At 31.6% G+C, this 13036-nt stretch overlaps 1 protein-coding gene across 8 annotated transcripts in view; it reads right to left on the minus strand.

Annotated features, from left to right (window-relative positions):
* Positions 1-285: 285 nt before the first annotated feature.
* LOC106067294 (adenylate cyclase type 2-like) overlaps positions 286-13036 on the minus strand; it is a 96147-nt gene continuing 83396 nt past the window's right edge. For all 8 annotated transcript variants that reach the window (XM_056035544.1, XM_056035550.1, XM_056035548.1 and 5 more), the window contains exons 16-26: positions 12880-12970; positions 11307-11435; positions 10204-10296; positions 8617-8789; positions 7485-7629; positions 6896-6991; positions 5863-6009; positions 4924-5022; positions 3745-3859; positions 2828-2952; positions 286-2473 (exon numbers count right to left, since the gene is read on the minus strand). In XM_056035544.1, coding sequence (XP_055891519.1) covers positions 2309-2473; positions 2828-2952; positions 3745-3859; positions 4924-5022; positions 5863-6009; positions 6896-6991; positions 7485-7629; positions 8617-8789; positions 10204-10296; positions 11307-11435; positions 12880-12970 — 1378 coding nt within the window. In that variant the 3' untranslated portion in view covers positions 286-2308. The remainder of the gene's footprint in view (positions 2474-2827; positions 2953-3744; positions 3860-4923; positions 5023-5862; positions 6010-6895; positions 6992-7484; positions 7630-8616; positions 8790-10203; positions 10297-11306; positions 11436-12879; positions 12971-13036) is intronic.

Raw genomic sequence — 13036 nt, forward strand, 5'->3', positions numbered from 1 at the left:
AGCCAACAGGACAGTGGCCTGTCCTGCACTGTGCTATAATAGCTTGCTCAGGCCTGGGCAGCCTCCATAATATGATATAATAAACTTGGCAACCGTACTGCTAAAGTGAAAATTCTTGAGTCTAAAATTTGGTCCATTTACCAGCAACAAATATAGACATTTTTCACTTCGTAAATGAATATAAAAAACTTAACCGTTGCTACAAAGGCTAAATAAAATAATGCCTACAGAGGTGTGGTTGTTTAAAACTGATTGTAGAGTATAGCCTAAATAAAAGAGAAACTATTATTTGGATTGATCATATTTATTTATTGATAGAAGACAGACTTAAAATGGAAAAAAAAATATTATTCAACAGTTAAACAATATATAATTATTGATATATATTTATTTATATATATATATATATACAGCAGTGACAACTTTTGATTTCAAGAAAGTGAAAATGTTAAAAAAATGTTCAACAATTATATATTAAGATTACAAACATTAGGAAAAAATTTTAAAACAAAATATCCCTTTCAAACTTTGTGATATTTAGGACAGATGATGCAGATTATTATGATAAAATAATAATGGAAAATCATAACATTTTGTATGAAATTGATCATAAAATATACTAAAAAATCAAATGATAAAATTTGCTGCTATTTCCTTTTTAAAATCATTGTTGGAAATGTGTATTTGTGTATTTATCAATATTTATGTACAGCTGGTACACTTATGTTAGTTTTTATTTCCAGAGACAATTTTTCCCCCTTAAAGGATCAAAAATAGATGAAAATAAATACTGAAGGCAATTGTACAGTCACCAGGGAAACATATAATTGATGGGAGTTCTGACTTTTACCTGCTTAATTTGTGCAATATAAATATAGTTTCCTCATTTATAGATGTCTTCACATTGAAACAAAAAAAATAACATTTGAATAATAAGACATTCTCTTTAGTTCAGTGAGAATCAGATTTCAGTTAAGAGTAATGTAAAGAAATCCATTTAGGTCAATAATATGTAATCATAAACCAGTAACTCTTGAAGGTTTTGTGTATTGGAAGTATATTTGAATGATTCAATGTTAATATCTGATCAGATTTCTGTCCATACAATCTCTATAGCTTTTATACTCTTATCATATTGTACTTGTGGTAATTGAAGAACTTGATCTGGAACATATCACAAAGCATCAAAAGTACAGTGCTATTGTAAATTTAACATCAGATAGAATTGAGAGGTAGGATATAAATTTATTCTGTGCTGTATTCATAATATGTTTTGGGTTTCCATCAAATAGTAGTTGGGTATTAAGAGTTAACAGTTAACTCAGTCAAAAAAAACAATAGAAATGACAATCACATAAGTAAGTTTTGCTTTGCTTCTATTGACTTTAGTTGAATCAGGAATTTGATATCATTTTTTCTCTATATACTTTCAAGCTTGTAACACTTTGGTAACCATATATATAATATATAATGATGAAGACTTATTGACTTAAGGTTAAAACCATCAATTTGTAAAGTTATCATTCAAAGCATTTAAATATTTCAAACTGAGATTACATTTATTCTTGCTTAATAAATGAAAATGGGAACCTAATGCTTGAAAAAAAAAACTGGAAACTGAAAAGATTGAGTTCAAAACCAGATAAAAGATTTTTTTTTCTTCCTCTGCTTCCTCATTCTCATTATTATGTTGGAGTATTCAGATTGCTAGACCAATATATTTGATGACCTGTGCAGTGGTTTCCAGATTAGGCAGCTCTCCATATAGATTTCTTTCTATAGGCATGTTTTGAGGTCAGTATCTTGTTAGGGCCTCTTGGTAAAGAATACAGCTTTGAAGGACATGGTCAGCATTCACTGGTGACACTCCGCATGGGCAGATTTCACTGTTTTGTTTGTTTTTTTATTTAGGACACAGTTCACATTTTTTTTTTCTATAAATTATTTAGTTAACAGTTGGAATTTTAAAGTAAAAAGTTATATATCAAAAAGCAGATCATCAAAAAAAAACGGACATTTGGATTTTTCATGACTTGCATCTGTCATTTGAACCAGAAGTCAGTTGGTGTCATTAAAGTAATGAACTTTTGAACTGATTGAGTGCATATCAGCGGAGATAAAGGTCTTGGGACCTAAATCACAGCAGTCTAATACTAAACTGCTAACAAGAAAGGCCTGGGATGTAACACTCAGCAAGTGCTCAGGTTTCATCATTCTTTGGTCCATTTCCCAATCAATTATTTTGAAAAGCACTTAATACTTAATCTTCAATATTGGAGAGCTTTGTTTACACCATAAAGGAAATAGTTCATAGACGTGTTAGTTCAATGAGTCTGTCTTTTGGATCAACAAAAGGTCTTCTGTCAAGGATGAAAAATGTTTTCATGGGGGCTTTCCCTTTCACCTTGGTGAGGCCTCTGTATTCAAGGCTGTAACCATTTTTTATTAAAACAGCTGCTGTTTCTTCAGTTACCTGAACATTAAAAAAATATAGCAATAATTAAAATTACAGTAGCCAATAGCAAGCAGTGCCTGATTCCATATTTATATTTTTAAAAATTCAACCAAATATTGATGATTTATTTTATTCTTCTATCTATGTCACTGTGTAGAAGTTCTAGCAAGAAGTCCCCCAAGTAACAATGCTTATTTTCATTTAAATCATGAACAATCAATAAAAATTTTACCTCAACCTAACATCTTTTTTTTTTCAACTAAGTTTCATTTATTGATATATGGTTAATTTTTCATTTGTAGAATACTATCAAAAAAACATTGTTAATTGTATATTTTTTTAAAACATTTATATGCTGAAACCAGAACTCACCTGAATTTTACCTGAAACACCTGAACTATCCATCCTACTGGCGACATTGACAGTGTCTCCCCAGATGTCATACTGTGGCTTTCTGGCACCTATGACCCCAGCAATGACAGGACCATGATTGGCACCTTTATAAAAAAACAAATATTTTTTATATAAGCTAAGAATGAAAATACATTGTACTTTGTAATAATATAAATATAGAAGATAAGATTATATTATTGGTCCAAACAGTAGAAGTTAGGTTCGACTGCTATTGTCCAGCTCATATTACTACTAGAACATTAAAAATATAATCACAAATACAAACAACATACACAAAACAGACATGCACAACAGACACGCACAACAGATAATCACAAATACAAACAACATACACACAACAGACATGCACAACAGACACGCACAGCAGACACGCACAACTAGGGCTTGATGACTGTGAAACATTCTGAATGATGGTGGAATAAAGGATTTTTAAATCTCCATATTCTAGCCTTAAAGGAGTGGAGCTGACCACTTCCTCCAGATCTGATGTTACTGCGGTGTAATGGATGCATATTGTCTATATATGATTTTATATGTTTTAGAAAGGACTCTTCCATAAAATAGTTCTTCAAGAGATGTTGCATGTATTTGAGTGATATAAGATTTTTTTGTAAGTCTATTTAAAAGATGTCTTTTATTCCTACCAGTAGATGATGACAAAGCTCTAGGCCATTAAAATACTAATGGTAGCTGTAATTAAAGTTTAATTGTATTGTTGATTAAAAATTTTCCGAGCTTCATAACATAGACAAATCTTTGATGTAGTTTTTTTTTTTTATTTATGTATAATAAAGTCCTGATAAATAATAAAGTGAATCTTGCTTTAAAATTCACTTAAACTTATATATAAAAAAAACATAACTAAGTAGAATCACCTATTCTGAGACTAAACTCATTAAATGAATGTCGGTTGATCAAGTCCAGTGTACCAATCATAGCCAAACTAAACTCTATTAAAGCAACAATATTTTTTTCCCAGGACATATCATCCTGAAATAACAATGAAAACAAAAAAAGGTTATTGTAAGTAAATACTTAAATACCCTATCACAACTGGATACTGAACTAGAAAAATAATTCTACCTTCCACCACTTTGAAAAAAAAGTAAAATATATGTGCTACTAATAAATGGAATCATAACCATAATACAAAATCAAGTAAAATAAAGTGAAATGGGCTTCTGGTTTAAGAAATCTAGAAAAAAAAGATTAATTCAGAAAACAAGACTAATAATAATAAAGCTTGTCTTAGAGTCTAAAGAATTAAAGAGGAATGCATTATTTCATATGTTGTGATCTACATATTTTGACACATCCAACACAGACATAACCATTGTCTGCCGATTGTCGATTTAGAAGAGAGCCCCTGACTGCAGGCAGTTTCAGAACGAGACAGCTGGAGATCACTTACAAAGACCACATACACATAAGAAAAACTACTGCTGAGGACTGACATACAAACTGACTATATGATCTTATCTTATCTTATATAATACAGACGTTACTTCAAAAAAGAAGATGATTACGTCCTACGCGTCACACATTTAGTCATGCATATTAACCAATGACTCAAATTCTGCCAAGTCACTGGTTTTCCTGGCTAGCTCAGGCAACCCATTCCATGCTCTAATAGCACTAGGGAAGATGATGTCCAACTACTTAGTGTTTATATGTAACCCTAACTACTAAATGTAGAATCAAAATGCAGAATTTATCAACATTTAGCATTCATCTGAATGGCATAAACTGCTTGGCTACCTATCAAGGGGCTTAAGTTTGAATCCTGACACCAGCTAAATTTATGTTTGCTGACAACCCAAAAGCAAAATGGAAACCTTCCCCACAAATGTCCACATGGGAACTTAGTGTACTGAGCATGCTTTAGCATAAAAGATGCACTATGGGAAGGAAATAATAATAAAGTAAGGTAAAGGCTTAGGTAAAAAGTATGTGTTATGAGATTATGAATAAATTTAAATAGTTATAGTGATAATTGATTAATTAACTTTATAAAATATTTTCATAAAAATCACAAGAAAAGGAAAGACAATAACTTCATTTTTCCTGGATCCTGTGTGAAGTCCAGTAGCTGCCATGTAAGTGCTGCCAATAGTTTTGATTTTCTCCACCTCTTGGTGTTTTTTAATCAACAGCTGAAATAAATTACAAACCAAATGAAATTCTTAGTTAATAATTTCACAAAATTAGACATGCAAATTTTTAAAAAATTAATTTATAGACCTTTAAGCTAAGCCAAAGAAAAACTGGGAAACAATTAGTTTTAATGAAAAAAAAAAAAGATCAGACAGATTTTAGGAGTCAGTTACAGAGATTGAATCTCAAACAAAGAAATCCTATGCCAAGCAGGGATTCCACCACTTAACAAAATTTTGATAGAGTGTTACATGAGGTTTGTAGGACATGTCCTTCGACAGAATGAATTAGGCATACCAAGTTCGAGTTGCAATTAGTTTCATTGTTAATTTATTGAGTTTTCAAGCCCCAAAGTAGGTAAGTCAGCTTTAGATTCAGTATATCTATACACAGAATGTAAAATTTTGCAAGGCAATGTAGGCCTATATGACAAGAAGTAATTTACATTTTTTTGTAAAAATTAATGTGGTTTAAAAATTAATTTTAACTGCAAACATAAGATGCTGCAAACATTATTGCCATGCTCTGTTACAGAAAAGAGAGGCGCTGTGGCTGAGTGGTAAAGCGCTTGGCTTCTGAACTGAGGATCCCGGGTTCAAATCCTGGTGAAGGATTTGTAATTTTGGGATCTTTGGGTGCCTCTGAGTCCACCCAGCTCTAATGGGTATCTGACATTAGTTGGGGAAAAGTAAAGGCGGTTTGTTGTTGTGCTGGCCACATGACACCCTCATTAACCATAGGCCACAGAAACAGATGACATTAACATCATCTGCCCTATAGACCACAAGGTCTAAAAGGGGAACTTACTTTTTTTTTGTTACAGAAAAGAAAAATCTTACCAGATCAAAGTCTGATATAATTTCATTCAACACTCTGATACATTCTAGTCCTTCACCATTGGTTTTGGTTTGTTGGTAGAAGTCTTTGAAGTTTGGTATTGAAGCAAACATCACACACACATCACTACAAGACTCATGATAAAGATCCTGAAACACAAACAAAACACATAAGACAAACATAACACACAAATAGTTACAAGATATGCAAACACACAGAAAACTATTATAAAACAATAAAAACAGATAGATAACACTGAAATTTTTTCAATAAATCAATGTGATATATTATAAATCACTAAGTTTTATTTCATCTACACATATTCTACTTGGAATGGACAAAAAATAAAATTTAACCAGTTATTATTTAGTGTGCCTAGAACAACTAAGTATATTTGATGAAAACATAAGTTTTGAGGCATCTTAAAATATTAAAAGAAAAGTATGATTAAATGAGGAGCAAACCAATGGAGTAGTGAGCGGGTAAAGTCAGCAACCATAAAGGTTTATAAATCAACTAAATAAATATAATTTTATAAGTGTGTCAAATGAATTATGAAAGGTGGCTATTTAGACCAACACCTTCCCCAGATAGGAGGCATGGTGGCTGAGCAGTAAAGTGCTTGGCTTCCAAACTGGTTCAAATCTTGGTGAAGACTGGAAATGTTAATTTTGGGATCTTTGGGTGCCTCTGAGCCAACCCAGCACTAATGGGTACCTGACATTAGTTGAGGAAAAGTAAAGAAGATTGGTGGATGTTCTGGCCATGGCCCATAAAAATAGATGCCATTTACACATCATCTGCCCTATGGATTGCAAGATCTAAAAGAGGAACTTTTCTCTAGATAAGGCAACCATTATGATTAGAAAAATAATTTTCAAGGATTTTTACAAATCAGCCATCATTTCTAAATTCAAATATCAACCTGAAACTTTTGGATCAGCATGAAGGTGTTGAGCCACTCCACCACTCTGTTCCCTTTCTAATTAGGTTCAAGACATTTTAAAATGTTTCTAAGCAGAGAAAGTTAATTACTTCATGTTTTCTGGATGTCCTAAGGTAATAAGCAATCACATGAGCTGGTATGATGTTCTCTAATACAATCTTGTTGATGGCTGCCATCATTTTTACCTGCAGTCAAATCAAGTTTCAATCAGTAAAGCAAAAATACACAAAATAGCATTTAGAATTATTAAGTATTTTTCTTCATGAAGGTAAAGAATTCTAAATTTGTATTAAAAAATATTTTTGAGAAAAAGTTACATTTAGTTATGTGCACATTACAAATGCATAATCAAATAATTTTAAGAAGTTTGTTTTATTTCACAAATTACAGACTAACTTTTAAAAGTAGTTGTCTGAAGTTTTTATATAATAGTGCAAATATGCATTAAAATATTTGTTAAAAAATTTTAATGAAATTTATTTTAGAACCCAAGATCTAGACTCACACACTTCTGACAATATTTCGGCTACTCTTATGCATATTTTGCAATCTAATCAATACAATAAACTTTCTATCCAACTTCAAATATAAACTGATATCTGAAACTGCATTGTAATAGTAAATAAAGACTAACTCCAGCCCACTGTTTCAATATTAAGATAAAAAAAAGAATGTGACCTGCTCTGTTTCTTGTTGGAACTGTAATTTGAAGAGGTGACCAAGTCGATTGGCAAACTCCATCTGTCTGTCTAAGAAATGCATGGTGAAGAGAACAACAGCTATACACAGGGATGTTTCTACTTTTAATGAGAATCCATGAGGGCTGAAAGAAACATAAATACGTTCTTCTTGACTTATTATAAGTATTATTTTCATTTTTAAAAAAAAACATGGATTCAGAGAAATATTTGAATTTTTAATTTCTATTATTATATTGTAATATTTTTTTAGTACATCTGAGAAAAAACTATAAAGTAAGTTCTATAGAACTTATTATGATTATAGAAATGGCATTGTATACTTAGTGAACAATATGCTTATGTTAAGCCAGTTTAGGTGGTAAAAAAGCTATTTAATATAAAGCTTATCGTCATGTCCAAATACTAATGAGGAGTGTAGTATTTGACATAGTTCTGCAGCCTAGCTGTGATCTACATATTTTACCCAATCCAGCACAGACATAACCTTTGTCTACCAGTGGTCAATTTAAATTATCTTTTAGCAAAATTATTTATTGACTATTATGTATGTATATATATATATGTATGTATATATATATATATATATATATATATATATATATATATATATATATATATATATATATATATATATATATATATATATTAATGAGGACAGACATAGAAAGTATAAAGAAAATCTAAGTCGATCACCGGCGGACAATGGTTATGCCTGCACTATTAGTGGCAAAATATGTAGGTCACAGCTGTGGCTCTGTAGGCTAAGGAACTATTGCATTCTTCATTAATCTTCAGGCTCGAAGACAAGCCTTATTATATATAAATATATATAGATTAACAGACAGACAGGAGAGCAGACAGACAGATAAAGATACATATATAGATATTAACAGACAGACAGGAGAGCAGACAGACAGATAAAGATACATATAATAGATTAACAGACAGACAGGAGAGCAGACAGACAGATAAAGATACATATATAACTTTGATTTTTATTTTTTATTGAAAATCTAGGAAACATTTTTATGAAAATTTAATTTATATGACTTTTTTATCAATGAAAAATTAATCAATAAATCTATTTTGTTACAGTTACATCTGATTACCTTGTATTACAAAACATATAATCATATGTGTCAAATATTTGCCATCTGACAACATGTACTAAGATGGTGTTGAGAGAGAACATAGCACCCAAGAAAAGAAACTTAATGATGAAACTGATTTGAATGAAGATACTGTAACTTGTGAAGGCCAGCAGAAAGCAGAGTAAATAATACTGAAAAAAAAAAAATAATTTATCATTGAACATGTTTGTCTACAAGACATAAGACTTAAAGGATTTTTCTTATTATTATATTCAATGATGAAACAATAGATTAAAAATTAGATACACTTTTGTGACTGTGATTCAGCAAAGAATTTTTTTATGCAATGTAGGAAATTTGTTCCTAGTTGCAACATTCCCTAGGGTTGAAGGTGCACTTCTGTGCTAATGCTTTCACTGGCTGAGATGACACATGCCACAGAATGAGGAAGATAGCAATTAATTTACATTTTAGCCTAGCTGTGTTTGTTAATGTAGACTTTGTTTTATGAAGTATTAACAAACATATTCATGAACTAAACTAGTTGCAATATTATTGAATATTTATTTAATGTTTGGTTTTAGTTAAATCTTTCAATTACAACTGAAATCTAATAACATTACCAACCATCTCAAAATAATAAAAAGAAGCCCTTGATGTAATTTTAGACCTTGTTACATCTGCTACATTCTGCATGTTACAAGGGTTTCCTCGAACAACTAAAATGTTTGAAAAAGCCAATTTTTAACAGAAGCTACTGGTAGATTTCTATTTTCAATCCTATTGCAAGCTTCTGTTATGCTGATGTAGGTTGGTGCTGTGCTAATATTAGAAGATATTACGTCATTGTTTGTTGTTTATGTTTTATGCGAAAGCAAAGAATCGGACGGAAATAAAAGTTAGTTATATATGTCTACCTTGATAAAGACAGTCTCGTTATTATCATTATTAAATAGTAACGTCTACAGTAATTTATTATTAATCTGTGACTACAGAACAGGTGCACTAAGATGAAAAAGCCTTCTTCCAAGATAAAGCTTCTATAAAAAAAAATCACAGAATACAGCTATATCTATCTGTATGATTGCTTGACATGGGGTATGAAATTTGAACGTCCACATGATGGTCCCAAGTTTGAATCCCCAATGCCATCCCTTGTTGTGCTGCAGCAGATTTCGGCAAGGATTTAATAAATTTCCTTTCAGAAGGAACGTCTTAAACTTATAATACAAACAAACAAAAAAATGCATTAATATATATTCTTATAAAATAGAGATGTTACTTCAAAAAAGAAGATGACTAGGTCTTACGTGTGTCCCTAATTTAATCCTCTAATTTTTAATTATTAGCAAGCCAAGTTATTTAAAGAAATAAAGAAAAAGTTTCCAGATGGAGACTTAATGACCTAGTTAAGTCTGCTGATGCTGAAAGGGTTCCCAAGCAGGCTTTGTTCCCCCCTACCCCCCCCCCCCCCCAAAAAAAAATACATGTAGCATGCTATTTTTTTTTAATAGAAAAAAGTTCAAATTTGAACAGTTAGAGATTTTTTTACCTGAAAGAATCTCACCTTTAAAAGTGACTACTTAACAGGAGTGTACTACTTACTGATGGGTAACTACACAATGCAGTGCCAGCTTCCATTGTGACATTAACATTATCACTGCAGTTTTTCGTAAACTCTTGAGCCTGACAATAGGCCTGAAAATAAATGTTTTGACATGAGTTGGAGGAGCCTCTTATAGAAACACGGTGCAAATAACAAATATGTTGTTGCTATTATTTCTTCAACCTAGACAATAGAAACAACAATGTTACCTTTTACCAATAAGATATTTGTTAGCTCCTAAAACTTCATTTAGATCAGAGTTTCTCAACCTTTTGTTTAATTTACTAGGTAAGGGATCTGTAAGCTCCCAACTGCAGGATTCAAGGCATTTTGTGCTTCAGAAACACTATTCCATTTAGTAAAATGAGCTCAGATCAAATAAAATTAAATTAAGAAAGAGATGGGACAGTAGATACTGAAGTCTTTGACTGAGAAACTTTTTTTTCTTATGTAGAATTAGTAGCATACATCAATAATGGTCATGATCATTGTGAGAGCTTCCTTATATTCATCAAGACGTCTTGTAGCACACTATTCTGATGTAACAAAATGGGTATTATACACTTATGTTGGCTGAGACATATTAAAATGAACCTCTTTTGAGTCAAGTTAAGTGAAGGTTACTGTAATAGGTTTTTAAAAAGTTGTACCACTTGCATCAAATTTGAGGGCTCAAGCTTCCTTCCTCAAGCGAATACATTAACACCATTTAGCCAGCAAAGTGCATAAAAAAATAAGTTTCATAGCTACCTATTGTTAGTTTCAAATGTTTATGCCATGCCTAATTTTCTACTCATAGTATGAAGGGGACTTATTCAACTTATAATGCCATATCTGACAAGTAAAATTTATTTCTCTTGTTTGAAACAAAATAATTAATTACCAATAATAACTAACTAATTGGTTAATATTTTTATTGATTCTTGTTTTGTCAGGTACAAGAAATAGTTGTGCAAAATTTCAATTTGATCCGAGATTGGGTGTGGGAGAAATAATGTGTACAAAATTTGAACCAGAAAGACAAACAAACAAACAGATTGAGTTGATATAAGCTTTGTAAAAAAAAAAATATTTTTCAAAATCATTTAGAAGATCTACCTACCATGCTAATAGTTGATGTAAAAAATATCAATACTTCACAGGACAAAGAAAAGAGAACTCTTATATATGATGTGTTGCCAATAGTTGTAGATATGTGTGTGAAAATATCCAAAAACTTGTGACAGTACCTCTTGAAAAAAAAGAACAATACATAATAGTTTTAATAAAAAAACAAAATGATTCAAATTTTTTGCTGAAACAAATAAAGGTGCACTTTCAGAATTGTTTACTCATGGAGCAGATGATGTAATGCTCATCTGTTTTAATAATATGTCCAAAGGTGTCATGTGGCTAGCAATTATAGACCAGCTTTGCTGTTCATAAGAATCATGTACATTTAAATTGAATGGACACATAGGCACCCTGAAAAGCCAAAGATTAAAAATCTCAGTGTTTCCTGAGATCTCTTGATTAGTAAGTCAAGTGCCTTAATACTGGGTCATATTTTATTACTATATTTTTGCGCACATACTCAGCATATGCACAAATTACAAAAAAAATACATCCTACACCCTTAAAAACTCCACTAGTGAAGAGTCAATTTATGACCCAACTGCTGCTGCCAACAATCTTTATTGGAAGAAAACAGTGAATATGATACAAGTTTCAATGGCCTCACTAGTATGGTGAGGACAATGACATTAGTGAGACTGGCATTTGATTGTGAATGTATTACATGCATTTTAGCCTATATATTTTGGTATTACTGGTATTGGCAAAGTAGTTTAGTTACTTACTAACATGTCATAATTGAATATTGGTATATTAAAGATTCTCTGCCACATCAGTACTTTTTGTTTTCTTGAGATTTATAAACAGTTATTCATAAAGCTCTTCAATGTATTTTTCACAACCACACAGCCAACTATAGGAGGTATAAGGGGGTATGTCCATAGTTTCTCTTATGCTATGTTTATGAGTAAAATAAATTTAGTAAACCCCACACCTTTGTATACCCACACAGTGACCATTAGTTTGCAAAAACTTGTATAGCCCACTGGTTATATGGGTAAAATATATGGCTTGTCTTTGAGTCTGAAGATTAATGAGTAATGCAGTATTTGCCATGGCTATGCATCCCCAGCTGTGACCTACATATTTTGCCACATCCAGGGCAAGCATAACCATTATCCACCAGTGGTCGATTAAGATTTTCTTTTCGCCATCTGTGTCTGTTCTCAGCAGCGGACTTTCTTTTTTTCTCAAATGTGTATCCAGTGGCCTTTGTGAGTTTCCTACAGCTGTCTCATTATGAGGCAGCCTGTAATCAGGTGCTCTCTTCTATGTCAGCTAAGGCAAGTTGGTGCCTAAGCTGGTCTTTAAAGAATTTCCGTGGGGCACCTCTGCTACGTCAACCACCTTTTAGCTCACCAAAAAAGACTGCTTTTGGTATGCGTAACAGTCGGTAGTTAAAATAAGTCAACAACAATGACACACTCAATATCTACATCCTTAAATAAAAATTTTTATAAACCTGATTAACCTTAAATTTATTAAATTATTTTTTTTGTAACAGGACGATAGAGTTGTGTACCTTTATTATATGTAAGAATAATTTTAAAAAGTCAACTTACAAAAATATGTATCTTGTTACACAGACAGACTGCAGTCAAAGCAGTAAAAAATAAAATGCCCAAAGTGGATGTAACAAACAATACAGTCACTCTGGAATACAAAACAATGACAGTAAATTATCAACAGGATTACATAGTGTTCATTCACTAGAATAAG

This window comes from Biomphalaria glabrata, chromosome 7, assembly GCF_947242115.1.
Source record: "Biomphalaria glabrata chromosome 7, xgBioGlab47.1, whole genome shotgun sequence".
In the NCBI taxonomy this organism is placed as follows: domain Eukaryota; kingdom Metazoa; phylum Mollusca; class Gastropoda; family Planorbidae; genus Biomphalaria; species Biomphalaria glabrata.